At 44.9% G+C, this 16179-nt stretch overlaps 1 protein-coding gene across 4 annotated transcripts in view; it reads left to right on the forward strand.

Moving 5' to 3' along the window:
* ppfibp2b (PPFIA binding protein 2b) overlaps positions 1–16179 on the forward strand; it is a 57379-nt gene that overhangs the window by 23105 nt on the left and 18095 nt on the right. For 3 of the 4 annotated variants that reach the window (XM_061076239.1, XM_061076240.1, XM_061076241.1), the window contains exons 4-6: positions 4395–4481; positions 8567–8680; positions 12622–12771. In XM_061076239.1, coding sequence (XP_060932222.1) covers positions 4395–4481; positions 8567–8680; positions 12622–12771 — 351 coding nt within the window. Of the gene's footprint in view, positions 1–763; positions 825–4394; positions 4482–8566; positions 8681–12621; positions 12772–16179 lie in introns of those variants that run through there. The other variant, XM_061076242.1, reaches the window with a different exon arrangement.

Genomic DNA, 16179 nt, shown 5'->3' on the forward strand with positions numbered 1-16179 from the left:
CCAGGCACTTTGACTGTAACTTCATTAAAACGCAGCACGAGAGAGAGGGAGAGGACCACAGCCTGTTGCTGCTGATTCAGTGTGTGTGTGTGTGTGTGTGTGTCTGTGTGTGTGTGTCTGTTTCTGTGTGTGTGTGTGTGTGTGAGGGAGAGAACATGGTCTACGGCTCAGACACAAACAGAAGACAGGGAATGAAGAAAAACAGCAAATCCTCCCACCACCCCCTTCCTCTCTGGGCTCGGCCATTTGGCCGTCAGACCGACCTCAGAGGGGGAGAGAGAGGGAAAGAAAAGGGGAAGAAGAGAGAGAGAGACACAGAGAGAGAGAGACGTGAGTAAGGGAAGAGAGGAGCCGCCAGAGAGAGAAGGGTGAGGAGGGGGAGCAGGAGGAATGAGTGTGTGATGAAAAGAAAGATAAGTGTGAGGGAACATAAATAAGAGAGAGAGAGGGAGAGAGGGAGAGAGAGAGAGAAAGAGGGAACGAGAGGGAGAGATAGAGAGAAGGAACGAGAGGGAGGGAGGGAGAGAGAGAGAGAGACAGAAGAAGTGGCAGCAAAGAAGGGAAAGAGAGAAGAAGAAAACAGGGGGGAGTTGTCAGAGATCGTAAAACTCCACAGCTGTGAACACTGCAGTCACACACACACTTACACACACACACTCCTGACACACATGCTGCACACTCAAGAATCCACACACACACACACACACACACAGACACACACATTGTGAGAGACTGGGACAGAGAGCTGGACGTCAGGGTAGCGATGGGCTGGGAGCATGGAGACTCCCATTGACTTCTACAGACACTTCTCCTGGCTCAAAAAGGTGAGTGTCGACTAAGAGGGGATCTTCTTCTTCTTCTTCTTCTTCTTCTTCTTCTTCTTCTTCTTCTTCTTCTTCTTCTTCTTCTTCTTCTTCTTCTTCTTCTTCTTCTTCTTCTTCTTCTTCTTCTTCTTCTTCTTCTTCTTCACACGGATGTGAGTTTTCTTCAGAATGGACAGAAGCTCAGAGTTTAAAGTAAAAGGGAAAACTGGTCCTGGTCTAACTGTCTGATCTCCCAGTCTGATTTCCTTTGACTTCATCTCAAGAGCTGAGCTGCTTCTCAACTTGTACTGATGTGTGTGTTTGGTCCACGTATTACTCGTGTTGTGGGGACATTAATCTGTTCAAACAATCACATTATGGGGACCTGTCCTCCTTATGGGGACAAAAAGCAAGTCCCTTTAAAGGAAAGCATTGAATCTCAAGGTGGAGACATTCATGTTCAGGTTAGGATTAGGATTAACCAAGTAGTTACCATGGTTAAGGTTAGTGTAAATCTCCTGGAAATCAATGTAAGTGAGCGTGATGTCCTCTGAAGTCATTGGGACACGACTCTGTGTGTGTCTGTGTGTGTCTCTGTGTGTGTGTGTCTGTGTGTGTGTGTCACAAGAACTGTGTTATCAGATTAAAAGCATTATCCCTCAGCTGATTGCTGTTGACAAAGCAGTGTGTGATAACGCAGGATTGAATCAGTGCGGATCATGTAATCCGGGCTGTTGTCCCGTGTGTGTGTGTGTGTGTGTGTGTGTGTGTGTGTGTGTGTGTGTGTGTGTGTGTGTGTGTGTGTGTGTGTTTGTGTTGCGATGTCTCGGAATCCAAAGCAGATTATTGTGGATATTCATCAGTGTCGTGACAAGTCTGGAATAATTAGCTTCAACGTCCTCGGAAGGAATGTTGATTCCTGTTGTATCCAAAGATCTGACAGTGACCTTTCAACTGACCTCAGATCCTTTAATTGGATGCTTATAGCAGCAGTTTGTGCTTTAAACAACTCTAAAACAGAGCATTGTGGGTAATAACATCCTTTAATTTGAGAGTTGTGTTTTAGATGCAGAAGTTTCTCACTATAAGTCCTTACAAGTGTAGTCTTGTGAGAGGGGGAGGAGTTACTGTAGATACACATATGCTTCATATATACAGAGCAGTGGCTGTAATACAAAGCTCTTCTTCTGTGAATCATTAAAAGTAGGTGTTGTCCTGCATGTTGTCATGCATTCCTCGACACTGGGATCAAACTGGACACAGTTCTGGATGGAATCGGTTCCATTGGCTCCACTGGTTGAAGGGTTTGTTGTATAGAAGCTGCTCAGCCGGCAGGAACAGTTCAGATATCCAAAGAATTCACTTCATGCAAACGGCTTCACTCACGATTGAGTCGTAGTTTCTCTTCAGCAGCTGTCAGCTCGTCGCCATGTGTGAAATTTAATTAAAACATTGGAAATGATTCAGAAATGTTGTTTATGATGGTATTTAAAAAGCAGAAGCATCCAAGATGTTTTGGCTTCATTCTTAAGTGAAAAAGCGTCTTCCATCTTTATTTATCTTTTAATTTAAACCTGTTTTCCAGTGTAGAAACTCACCATTTGTTCTGGTGAGTCTGATTTCAAATACCAGACACAGGGGGGAGGAGCCACAGCGAACACTGTACACGTTATTTATATTAGGAGTTAAATAAAGACTTTTTAACTCATTCCATACGCCTGCTTCTGACACTTTATCCAAATATGGTGTCAGTGAAGGTATATGTTTACTCTCTCTTCCCCTCACGCCTCCCTCCCTCCCTCTGTTTCCCTTTCTGTCGGTTCCGTTTACTCTAAGTTAAAAGGTTTAACGTGTCCATGTGGTCGGGGTCAGATCCTCTGAACCCGCTGACCTCAGCACAGACGCATCGTCACGGATTACATGAAGATCTCAGGCTCTCGTGTCTGAGCGCTTCAGACGGTCAGAGATCAACGGCTCCACGGCTGATTCTCATTATTAAGATGCAGGTTTTAAAAACCAAAACAATGAGCTGAAGGACTCTAAACCTGCAGAGGAGGGTGAGGACTGGGAGGGAGAAAGTTTACCAGAGACACAGTCGATGGATCTGTTGTTGAAGCTGGAGAGAAGCTCGGAATCCGAGATCGGTTCCAACAGTTTAATGGGTTCTTCCTTGTTTCATGTTCCATCCGTCCTCAAAAGTTCATGGAGAACGGTTCAGTCGTTTCTGCGTAATCCTGCTAAATAACAAACAAACAAATAAACAAACACTAGTGGAAACATAACCTCCTTTTCAGAGGTAACTAGAGATACTCAGTAGAGTGCAAACAATCATAAAATGCTTTCTGCAAATGTGTGAATCAGTTTCTCCTGAGTTTCTCCAGAGTTTCTCCGGACAGACCCTTGTAAAAACTCAGGAGAACATCTGAATGATCTCATGTAAGAATACAGCAGGACATTTTCCCTCTGAACAAACACTCGACAGGATAATCTGACTTTTTCTAAATGGAAAACCCCTCTGACGACACCATCCAAACGAGTTCTGCTTCCTGAGTGGTGGAAGACTCATAACTTTAATGGCTTTGGACTCTGAAACTGGCAAAACACTTTCTGACCAAAAGGGAAAAAAGCTCTTTCACACAGTCGGCAGAAACAAAACAGATTTATATTTTCTAGACAGAAGCGAACGCAGCTTTTACTCCTGCTACACGGCTCTTATAGATAAATATAAGATATATAAGACACGAGTTTCCTGAGATGAGAATATGGATTGAAAACCAGAACACGAGCCTCCGGAGCGTGATGATAACTCACTGCCAGCGCCAGGTTATTTCTGGATAAATGGGAGTCAGATGAGTCAGAAGGTTTTTAATAATGTGCATCTGCATCATGTGCTCGTGAGAAATCTGGATGTGAACAGCAGCCGCTCTCTGAGCCGCTGCTGCTGCAGGACTCACCCACGACCCGGCCACGAAAACAAGAAGAGATGCTGCTTCCATATCGAATCACTTTCATTTTGCTTCAGTGTTCAGTTCATCGTCCGAACTGCGTTTGATTCATCACCCGACAAACCTGGAGTAACTTTTGGGGAGAATCTGTGACGGCACAAGCTTCCTCCATCAGATTAAAAGTCCTGTTTTCACTCAATTTTTAAGAGTTAATGTGATTTATTCTGGATTTGTCTACTGACTAAAACTTTAAAACGGTGAAAGAGACAGAATATTTGTTTAAATATCTGTGAATAACCAATGTAAAATAGGGAATTTCATGTTGCAAACATAATAGGATGGAACTAAACCACTGCTGGTACAGTTACATAATTATTCAAATGGAGTTTCTGACGCCCCGGGGGTTTCAATTCTTCACAGTAATGATACATGAGGAAATAAAGACACATGACGTGTTCCTCCAACACAGCTCCATTAATCCAGGTCATTATTATGCAGCTGAAACAAAGTCGAGTTATGAATTCAGAACGACTTTTATACTCATAACATCAGAAACCGGATCATCAACAGGTGGATCTGATCCAGTCGACTCTGCAGGAAGAGGAAGGATCAGGAGGAAACTAATGTGGTTTGTTTCTGTCTCCAGGTGAACTTGTGTTCTCCAGTCAGCAATGAAACCTACCAGGACCGGCTGCTCCGCCTAGAGGGGGACAAGGAGTCTCTGGTGCTGCAGGTAACTGAGAGTGTGTGTGTGTTTGACCTGTTTACACCTGAGAGACATGAAGATGGACATAAACACTGAGCCCCTGAGAAATGTTGTTGTTAGATTCCACCTCCAGCTGCAGGTTCAAACAACTAAAGGCTCTTATATACTACTACGTGTCCGTTTCTCGGAGAGGTCTCAGCGGGGGGCAAAGAGTCTTTTTGCTTTTTACTTCTCCGACACTCTACGTCGGAAAAAATTCATCGCCAAACCCATAGGTGGCGCAACGGAAGACGAGCTCAGAGAAGCCTAACCCATTTGGGAAGAAGAAGTCCACGTGTCTCTGTTGACATGTTAGCTTGCGTCCCACACACTGAACCATGGCAACTAACAGAACTAAATAAAGTGACACCCAGCGGGTCAAGATGCTGATGTAATCGTTTCTTAGCGCAGCGGTTCCCCGGTCTTGTTTCCGAACTGTGTTGCTGATTCCACAGCTTGAATCTGCTTGAGGCTACATGTAGCTAGAAGCTACCCGGAGCTAGCTCCCCCCCCAGCTAGCTTCAAGCCCAGCTTCCACACACAGTCAGCAGGGACTCCCGACACTAACTACTACTATCCAGTGTTTGCTTCTAACCTGACGGTATTATAGAAACAGTGTCATGATAGAAGTGGAATTAAAGTCGTGACGGCGGGGTTATGCACTGTTACCACCGCAGTTAGCATGGTGGCTAGCCCGCTAGCCTAGCCTGCTAGCGCCGTTTTGAAAGCTCGTTATAACCGTATGTGACCGTGCACACATGCCCTCAGTGCTCTAACGAGCCACCGTCAGCCGGACAACTCCGCTGGCTTAACACACACGTCACATTAATCGTAGAATCGTATTTGTGTATGTATTTATTGTGAATCAGGAAGTTACAGGTCCGGAAATGACGTCGTACGGAAATGACGACATACGGAAATGATGTAGTTCGCGGACCAATCACAGCCAAGAGATGTCCGCGGGCTCTCCGACACAACAAGGAGAAGTTAGAAAAATCAGACCTGTACGAAAAGCTGTCCGAAGCACTCGGAGAGGGCGTTTCACGACAGATAGGGCGGTCTTATCTATCCGTTTTACAAAATACGCTCAAGCATAAATTGGCCTTAAGAGTAAATCGTCTGCCATGGAAAAAAAACAAAGCTCACGAATTATGTTAAACCACGACCCAGCGCGATGTCACCCGTTGGTTTCAGAGCTTTTTCCAGCGCCATCTTGATTTTTTGAAACCAGAAGTAACCATATTTGGAGGAGCAGGGGGTGGAGCCTGACTTAGCGCTCAAGGACGCTGCACGCCTACCTACACGTGTCCACGCCCCCAATGCTTTATGGTCTGTTTGAGTCTAAATGGATCATAATATACAAAAATTGAAATGCTGTGTTGAATAAGACTTGAAACTAAAGATTGACAGCGCGTTTCCACACAGTTTTACTTTGTGTCCCTAATTCAGTTTCCTACGTGGACTCCTCCCTCTCGTGTTCAATGCATGGAAATGCGTTTCGTTAAAGGACGGACGGAGACGCCACGGGACAAAGACTCGTTCTGACGACTTGTTCACTAGACGTGCAGATGTTCTTAGTTTGTTATGAGACTGTTCAGGCTCAGTTCATAGTTAATAGGAGATAGTTCCACTAAATTTCCAAAGTAATCAATTGCTATTAAGCATCTTAAAAAATGCATTTATCCTCCTTGTGGCCTCGTAGTCTTTGTTTGTCTCACGTCATGTTGTTCTCTGACGTCATCTGTCGACAGCAAAGACAAGAAACTACCCAAAACAATAATTCCCCTGCCTCTGGATGAGATTCAGTGGATTTTCCTCCTTCTCCTCAAACACAAAGAGAGAAACACAGTAATACTGCTGCTTTGTTTTATTTTGGACGTGGTGATCGGACTCCCTGCTGTGAGTCAATGAGCCTGGGATTTGCCGCACTGGAAAAAGCAGCTCAGCTTCTTATCTCTAATCACAGGACCGTTCTGTTACTTCATAGCAGAACAAGCCCGGGCGTCTTCGCAGCACGTGAGCGAATGTTTACCGACGACTTTCCCCCGTGTCTCTGGCAGCGTCGGAGCTGCCGCGGCAGCAGAGGACGCAGGTCGAGCTCCACTCGCTGCCGACAGGCTCGGCTCCGCCCCTTCATCACTTTAATAACTGCTTCACCGCGTCTGTACATTCCTCCGACTGAAATCATCGATGTGTAACTCCTCCTCGAGTGTGTGTGTGTGTGTGTGTGTGTGTGTGAGTGTGTTTGTTTTATGCTCTGCCCTGTGTGAGTGGATCTGTTAATGTTGAGTTAAAGTGCACCGCCCCCCCCCCCGGAGGACTCTGGTGCACATAGGTGTCGTAAAGTCCATTTCTCACACACACAAACACACACACACACACACACACACACACACACACACACACACACACACACACACACACACAAATAATCACACACCTACTAGTTACACATTCTTCATCAGACGTCAGCTTTGATTGGTCCATATCCGGGGTCGCCCGGGACTTATTGTTCCTGGCAGGAGATCTAATTGGCCGTGGATGATTCCCCCCCCCCCCCTTCATGGTTCTCTTCACCTGCTTCTTATTTATGGGAGGTGTTGTCTTGCCTCAGTGTGTGTGTCTGTGTGTGTGTGTGTCTCTGTGTGTTTGGTGTTTAGTAACTCACTTCCTGTGGCCTCGTGCAGAACTTACACCTCCGTCTTTATTTGTGTGGCTCAGCAGAAGGTAAGGAAGTGTTTCTACTCATGTTCAGCTTGAGGACTTTATACTTTATTATCTTTTAAATAGTTGTGTGCTTCGACAGCCTTGGATAAGTTAATAAATCATCAGAATCATGAGAATCCTAAATCCTTAATCTGTCCAACTTTCCTCCACTTTTCTGTCTCTGTTAAATTAAATCACAATTTTTATATACAATTAATTATGCGGATCATTCTGGTGATGTGAGACGAGACCGAAGCAGATAAACAAACATTTATCGATCCGCTGGCAGCTGATATTAAATCCATAACCAGAAACCTCGGTATCAGATTAGATTCCCCCCCGACATCTTCAAGTCCTCGTCAATAACCTTATTAAATCTTTAATAAATCTCAGATAAAATCAGTAATTATATTCACGTTGTCTTCTCACGTCTCGACCTCTGCACTGCAATATCCACATGAACCAGTCAACACAACTCTGTCGTGATTCTAAGATTCTTTTAATAACTTTAAAATAATAACGGGTCCCCAGTTTCATTACAGAACCACAAACCTTGTTTACATGAGAATTATAAATCATATTTTCTTATTATTTGTCATTATAATCTGTAAAGGGTTTTCTTGATCTAGATTTTAAGATCAGGTTCCAGGAGATTTCTTTGTTTCTCATTATTGCCACCGAGCTTTTCTGTGAGACAGGACCCGGCTGCAGGGGCACGATTCACTCTAAAGCTGAAGTGACGGACGATCGGATGCCGTCAGAGAGATTTGGCATAGTTGAGGAGAATGGGAGAGTTATAGTGTGTGTGTGTGTGTGTGTGTGTGTGTAGCAGGGGGTGGATGTGTTGTCAGGGAGATTATAGTAAATGTGTTGGCACATTCTTGAGTGGCAGACTGCTGAGTAAATGTGTGTTGTCCTGGAGTTGAGGTATGTCAGGATGTGTGTGTGCGTGTACATGTGTGTGTGTGTGTACGTGTGTGTACATGTGTGTACGTGCATAATATTAGTGCAGATCTGGAGCAGAGGATCCAGGATTGTTAATTTGGCGCAATGCTCTGCTGAGTGTTTATATTGTATTTCTCATAATTTGTGTGTTTCTAGCTTGAGTTATAATCTGTCTCCTTCTGTGAGTCGATGGAGTGGGGTGTGTATGTGTGTACATGTGTGTGTATGTGTGTGTACCTGTGTGTACGTGCATTACAATGGTGCAGATCTGGAGCACAGGATCCAGGATTTAATTTGGCTCAGTGTTTATACTGTATTTCTCATAATTTGTGTGTTTTTGCTGGATGTATAATCTGTCTCCTCCTGTGAGTCGATGTTCTAACCGAGCAGGACTGTGTGTGTCACCCCCCCCCCCCCACCAGGTGAGCGTCCTGACCGACCAGGTGGAGGCGCAGGGAGAGAAGATCCGAGACCTAGAAACTTCTCTGGAGGAACACCGGCAGAAACTGGCCTCCACTGAGGAGATGCTGCAACAGGTAACACACACACACACACACACACACACACACACACACACACACACACACACACACACACATACGTATGAACTGTTGAAGTAGCTGTGGAGCAGCGGTTGATCGTTAGCTGTGAATGAATAAATAAAGGAGCGGCTCTCAGTATTTCATGCAGAACATTTCATCTTGACTTTATAGTGACTCACTGGTTTCAGAGTTCAACACAAACAACGAGAACAAACAGGAGCTCGAGGTTGTCGACTGTTTCTCCTCGTGTTGTGAGATTAGACAAAGAGAAGGTGACCTTTGCAGATAAAGAACAGTCTGTTGTTTCATTCTTTAAAACCTGTTCTCAGATCAAGATCCTTTTTGGATAATGGGGGGTTTCACAGTTTGTGGACCCCTGCTCCAGCTGTTTGTCTTGACATCAGCGAGGGTGAGACAAACCCGTGAGCTCCACCAGGCTGCGCACAACAACAACACAACTGTGTGTGTGTCAGAGAATCCTCCTCCTGTCCGGAGACTCAACGGCGTCTTTGTCCTCCTCGCTGTCAACAACACGGAGGAACAGGCCACGGCTTCAAAGTGAATTCCTGCTTTTTATCCAGCGGTTTGTGTAATTGACTAATTTACTCAGACTTGAAAACTGCAGAAATAGAAGCAAAAATACTTGTTTGTTTATAGGAAGGGACTTTTTCCTGTCGTCTCTCGGTTATAATTGAAAAACGTCATTCGTCAATGAAGTCGTTTTGCTTGAAAGACACAAAAGCACAATTGTATCCGAGCCACAGTTGTTTTGAACATTTGAAACCGTGAGTTAATCTCCACCTGCTGCTTCCCCTGATCTTTACGACGCTTCATGACCAGCGACTGCAAGTGAGGAGGTTTTATTGGGTTTAACTTCACTGATCTGCAGCTGTCGTCACCGCTGAGTGTGTTAGCGTGTGTGTGTGTGTGTGTGTGTGTGTGTGTGTGTGTGTGTGTGTGTGTGTGTGTGTGTGTGTGTGTGTGTGTGTGTGTCCTGAGATAATTCCATTCTTCCACTTACACGTCCGTCTCGTGATAGAAACCTAATCAACTCGCTCGTGGTGAATTTTCCTGCTGTTAGTTCAGTTTTCTCACCTTGACTCTGATATTTTTATCTCTGGAGTTAGAAGGGAAAGGTTCCAGAGAATGTTCAGGAGACTTCAGTGCAGGTCTGCAAGAAATCACTTCTGGATTTGTGAGTCAGTTGTGATGTGTTCTCTCAAATCTTTTGTGTATCTATCTTGAGTTTTACAAAGCTTAAGATTTCCTCCTGCTGCAGGAAATCCTCTTTTTGTGTCACTGTCTTTAGTGTGTGTGTGTGTGTGTGTGTTTGCGTTTATGTGTGTGTGTGTATGTGTGTGTGTTTGTGTTTGTGTGTGTGTGGGTGATAAAGACACACAGAGAGTCCACCCAGCCATGTAACATAATGTGTCAGTGCTCCAGGGCTGCTGCTGCTACTTGCTGTGGGAACCACAACTAATCTAATACGAAATAGTCCTGAGTCAGCGTGCACACACACACACACACACACACACACACACACACACACACACACACACAAACACACACACACACACACACACACACAAACACACACACATGCACAGACGCACACACTATGTCATCATGCAAGGGGGAATCCACCCACACATGCAGTCACACAGTGACTAGATGTGCTGCTGTGCTTTAATATCCTTAACAACACACACATACACAGACACACACACACACACAGACACACACAGATGGATGTTAATGCTGTCACTGTTTCCTAACACGTTCCTGTGAGAAATGTTTTGTTAACAGCTCAGAGGTGAAATCGAACTCTGCTGTAATTTGATGTCGGACTTCAGTGAAATAATTGGAATCGGGAGACAGATTGAATTCCCAAATAAATTTAAGTTTGTGTGGTTTGTAATTATTTGGGGCAAAATGAGCCAAGTCACTGATTGAGTCTTTTAAATTCCGAACTTTTTGAAAATATCTACAAGCACAATGTTGATCTGTGTGTCAGCGTGTAATGCATTTATGGAAATCAGATTTTCTTTTGTGTCAATCATTTATTCATTAATGTAATTGTGAAATCACATTCTCTGGATGGTGACGTCCCGATCTAAGCGTTCCCATTTAACTCCGTCCAGCTCTGGAGACGAGTGTAATCTCTTCACGGAAATCTATAAGTGCTGCCGAGCAGATCATCTGTCACGTGCGGCTCCGTCTAATCACAGCAAAGCAAATGTCCGACAGCTGATCTGCACCACACCATTCTTATGAATTACCTCTAAAGACCTCGGCTCAGCTGCAAGTGACACTGGCTGCTCCGGCCTGACACTCAGCTGCCATGTGTGTGTCTGTGTGTGTGGGTGTGTGTGTGTGTGTGTGTGTGTGTGTGTGTGTGTCCTGAGCTGCAGTTATTACAGAGTTATATCTGTCTGTCTGTGGCGGTGGTGTTGACACTGTGTTGATCGTATGATCCGTCCATTATGTGGCTGTGATGGTTCCTCTGGGGTTGGACCCCGGTGAATGGTCTGTTTAGCACTTTTCTGGTTCACAGGACACATTAGTGCACACGCAGCTGAACGAGCGTGGTCGCATTAATCCCACAACGCGTCGCTGATCGGATCTCGATCGCTTCCACACCGCAGACCTCCTCCTGAGAAATGAAGCTAAGATATCCTGGAGACGAGCTCGTAGTCGTCTGTGAAGTCGTGATCGTGAAGTGGAGCTGTGGTATCCAGTCGGTCTCAGCTGTCAATCATGATGTTTGGCCTTTTGTTTATCATCCAGTGATTTCAGTTTTTCCATCTATCGTTAAAATGAAAGGTTATGGATATTTCTTCTGTTCCCTGAAGGAGAATAAACTGGTTCTGTCGTCCAACCTGTAAATAAAGATGGACGACGCGTCTCCACTTCCTCCCACTGTATAAAAATGAAGCCGACATGTCTCAGGGACGGGCGCTGCCATCTTGTGTTAGTGATTGAGTGGATCCACAGTATCGTGGTCCCGCCCACACATGCCCCCTGACCAATCACAAGTCAGGTTCAGCTGTCAATCAATTACTTCTCAAATAACTAATTAAAACCAAATCAGAAACTAACTTTGAGAACAATTTAACTTAACGTGACTTTTCAGTTGAGTCCATGACCCAACACGGAGTTAGTTTATAACCCATACTGAAGCCAGCCACCAGGGGGCGATCAAGATGTTTTGGCCTTTTGAACCTGACTCGTCCTTGAACACTTTCACTAACATTTTCTTTAGCTTCGTCATTAGCTGCAGTGAAAACAGAAATAAGTTCTCTGTGTTAAAGTTTTTCTATCTTTTCCATCTGAAACATTTGATCTCACAAAGGACGAACGAGTTTTCAGCCTGAACAACAATCCAGCTTTAAGTTCTAGTAGTTCTTCTCAGTAAAGAAGAAGAAGAAGAAGAAGAAGAAGAAGAAGAAGAAGAAGAAGAAGAAGAAGAAGAAGAAGAAGAAGAAGAAGAAGAAGAAGAAGAAGAAGAAGAAGAAGAAGAAGAAGAAGAAGAAGAAGAAGAAGAAGAAGTGGCCTCAGACTTAATTTAAATGAGGAAACGAGAGCAACAGTCAAACTGGGAGTTGGCGAATCGAAATGTTGCGTTGACTTTTAGACGCACTTTTCTTTTTCTCCGTTCCATTCCAAAGAGATTTATTAATAGAGTGGTTGTGTGTGAGTGTGTTAGTGTGTTAGTGTGTGAGTGTGTGAGTGTGTGAGTGTGTGAGTGTGTATATTTAGCTCTGAGGGGTCTGGGCCCCCCCGGCCGGTGGGCTCGCTCAGTGTGGGAACAACGAGCTGATCTCTGTGTGCGTATCTGTGTGTGTGGACGCTGTACAACTCTGGTTTTCCATGACTCTAACTGTGTCTGTGTGTGTGTGTGTGTGTGTGTGTGTGTGTATGTGTGTGTCCTCCAGGAGCTGATCAGCAGGACGGGTCTGGAGACTCAGAAGCTGGATCTGATGGACGAGGTGTCCTCCCTCCAACTGAAGCTGGTCGGCATTGACCAGACGCACACAGACACACAACCTCAAGATGCTGTGGACACAAAGCAGAACAAAGCCGAGGTATGGGACTTGTGTGTGTCTGTGTGTGTGTGTGTGTGTGTGTGTGTGTGTGTGTAATGCTGCTACACACTGAGCGGCTGCTTCTTCTCTCCTCTAGGGATTACTTCATGTTAGCAGATGGGACATGTGTCAATGTCTTTTAAGTTACGTCTTCTCACTGATGTTAAAGTTTTTGTTTGGTTTCAATGAGTTATCTGATGCTTCGACATCATGATTGACAGTTGAGACTGACTCCCCATTGGTCGAGCGTGCGTTGGGGGCGGGACCTCGTCACCATGATCACTGCTGCACAGACTCTGGCTCCTGATGACGTTAGACTTTCACGATGGCAGCGTTTGTATCCAGGATGTTTTGGCTTCATTTCTGTACAATGGGTGGAAGTGGAGACGGGTCGGCCATCTTTATTCACAGTCGTTGAACCCAACACGCTGGACCACCCACCTCAATGAAGCACCAGCAGCCAGCAGCTGAAACGTCTGACTCATTCAGTGTTTTAAACAAATTCAAAAGCACGGCCAGGTTCCTCTGGAAACTATCGTTGACAAAATTCCAAGTTTTCGCAGTTGTTGTCTTTTAGTTTTGGTTTTTCCCGCTAAACCAGGTCCTGGGTTCTCCTCCAGCTCGATGCCTGAACTGAAATCATACGATAGCATCTACAGCCTGCAGACAGACGCACACACAGCTGACACCGAGGTACAAAATAAGCCGTTTTGAAATGTCATTAACAAAGTTCAACTTCAGATCAGACTCTTTCCTCAGGGATTAAGTGAGATTAAGTCCAACTTCAGACGTTGAGCCTCAAACAACTTGTGGAGATTCATACGTTGTTTGTATTCAATCACTGTATCGTCATCGTCACTGTATCGTCATCTGCTTTAAACAGCAACACAGGATTTCTTCTTCTCTCTCGGTATAAGAACAATAACTTCATCCCGTCCGTTCTGGCATCAAACATCAAACTTCACACAATACAACTTCTAACATTAGCCACAGACGTGAATGAGAGTGAAGGCACCAGGAAAGTGCAGTTGAGCAGTCTCTGCTTGTCGTCTCCGGTTTCTTTGTGAGGACTTAGTTCATTGTGACACCCAGCTGCTCCCACTGCCACCACCAGTGTGTGTGTGTGTGTCTGTGTGATTGTGTGTGTCTGTGTGTGTGTGTTTTCTTCTAACACAAGGCACCCAGGGCTGTTCTTTCCCTGAACAAACATGATACAGCATTTTATTTCTGCACACGCACATGGACGGAGTGAGACAAGAGAGAGAGAGAGACAGCCAGGAGAGGGGCTGACAGGAGAGAGGGAGAGGGAGGGATGGAGGGAGGAGAGGATGAGAGACAGTGATGGACAGATTGAACGATGAAACATGACAAAATGTACAGTGGAAATATTCTTTTCTGGTCTGCAAGGGCGTAAAATGAACAAGACAAACTTCACACTTCTGTAAAACTCAAACCAAAGTGTGATCCGACTCTTCTGGTCAAGGTGGTTTTTGCGTTTTTTTGATATTATCACAACAGTAAAAATTGTTTTGTCTGAGTTGCAGCTTTAGGCGAAGAGAATGAAGAGAAGGAAACAACAATATATTTTACAAGACTGATGTGCTGCTGGTTCTTCTGAGGGACGTTCTGGTTTAGGGTTCAAGTTTGTTGTGTGTTCGCTGGTTTGCTTCTTTGCAGTTTTTATTAAAAATCAAGTTAAAAGTTGAAGGAACAATAAACTCTTTACGTTTCATCCCAAAGGACGAGTGAGTTTCACGAGTGTGAGTTCCAACCCGTCCAATGATTGTTGAGCATTTCATGCAAAACTGAAGTCTGTTGTGCATTTTTCCTACAGCTGCTAATTCCACTGACTGAAAGAGAACATATTTATATACATAACTCAGAGATTTTCTTTTCTTCAGTAATTACGACTGTGAATGAAGATGAATTGGATTTTAGGACTCAGATATTCTTATTTAAAAAGCCTAGATAATCCAATTGCAATGGTTATATAACAGCTTTGTTGTTTTTAATCAATCTTTGGATACGTAAAAAACCCTTTACACACACCTTTGTAATGGTGATGCTGAAGGATTTGAAGACAGGATCCTGAAAGTCACTTTTCATCCTGATCTGTTCAGAGCCTTTAAGCATTAGGAGCAGTCACAGTCACATGTCAGGCACAAGGGCACTTCAGCAGAAAGAGCTGCTCTCATCCATATCCTCCAGTCTGATGTTGGGGGGGGGGTGGTGGTGGGGGGGCGGTTCAGGCGTCACGAGGCTGCTTGTCGGAGCCGGAGGCCGCGGTCGCGCTCGGTGAAGATCCACATCACAAGGAGCTGGTTTCAACTCTGACATGTTGATGCTCAGTTTGTGTAGCAATGAGTTATGAGCTGCGGTGCACGTGCAACAAATCCAAACACATCCGACGCACAACGGTGGCGTTTGGCTTCGGTTACAACGGAGGCCGACACTCGTCTGCGTTTTGTCAGCTGTGTGTGTCTGTGTGTGTGTGTGTGTGTCTGTGTGTGTGTGTGTGACAGCTGGTCTGGCAGGAGGAATGACAGGCATCCACTCGGAGCGTTCCTGTTGACCAAACACTTTTACCTCAGGGAGCCGCAGGAACAGAATGAACTCTCCGCTGTCTGATGAACGCTTTGAATCGGCGCCAGCTGCGGCTCGGGGGGGTTGAGCGGCTCCACTCATCACACCGGGGGGGGGGGGGGGGGGGGCGGTTCGATTCCTGGACTGAATCCACCCGGGTCCTGGAACCAGAACATGGAGAGTGAATACGGATGGACGACAGGTTTTCACTTCCAGAAACTAAGCTAAAACATCCAAGATACAAATGTTTCCATCTTCGGTGATTTCTTATTTCTTATTTGATATTTATTGTATCTATATTGACGATTTGATATTTATTATATCAAATAAGAAATAAAACCAAAAACTAACAGGGGACGTGGACATCTGAATATTCATCAGTGTGATAAGAACCACCTCAAATGACAGAAACAATCATTTATTTATATATATAATTATGACATTTCTGGTGTCGTCCATCTTCATATCCACTCTGTGCTTTATGAATTGTAAAGGCTGTCGAACTAGAAACACGCTGCCCCCCCCGCTCCATGTTTAACGATGTAATTACTGAAACAGCAACTTTTCAGGAACAAGCCCGTGAATTTTGACGACGCTGCGGTTTTTTCACTTCCACAAACCTCCGAGTTTCTTTCAGGATCCGAGAGCTCGTGGAGTTTAATGTGTTGTGTTTTCCTGAGCGTCTCCTGTTGTTTCTGCAGCTCATCAGAAACAACAGGTTTTTAACTCTCTGTTTCAGCCGGGACCCGACTTGGCTGGAGATCAAGTATGTTGTAATGAGCCTGGTGCATCGGGTGGAGCTGCTCCACGGAGGGTTGAGACCCT

The sequence above is a fragment of the Limanda limanda genome, chromosome 8 (genome assembly GCF_963576545.1).
Source record: "Limanda limanda chromosome 8, fLimLim1.1, whole genome shotgun sequence".
Classification (NCBI taxonomy): domain Eukaryota; kingdom Metazoa; phylum Chordata; class Actinopteri; order Pleuronectiformes; family Pleuronectidae; genus Limanda; species Limanda limanda.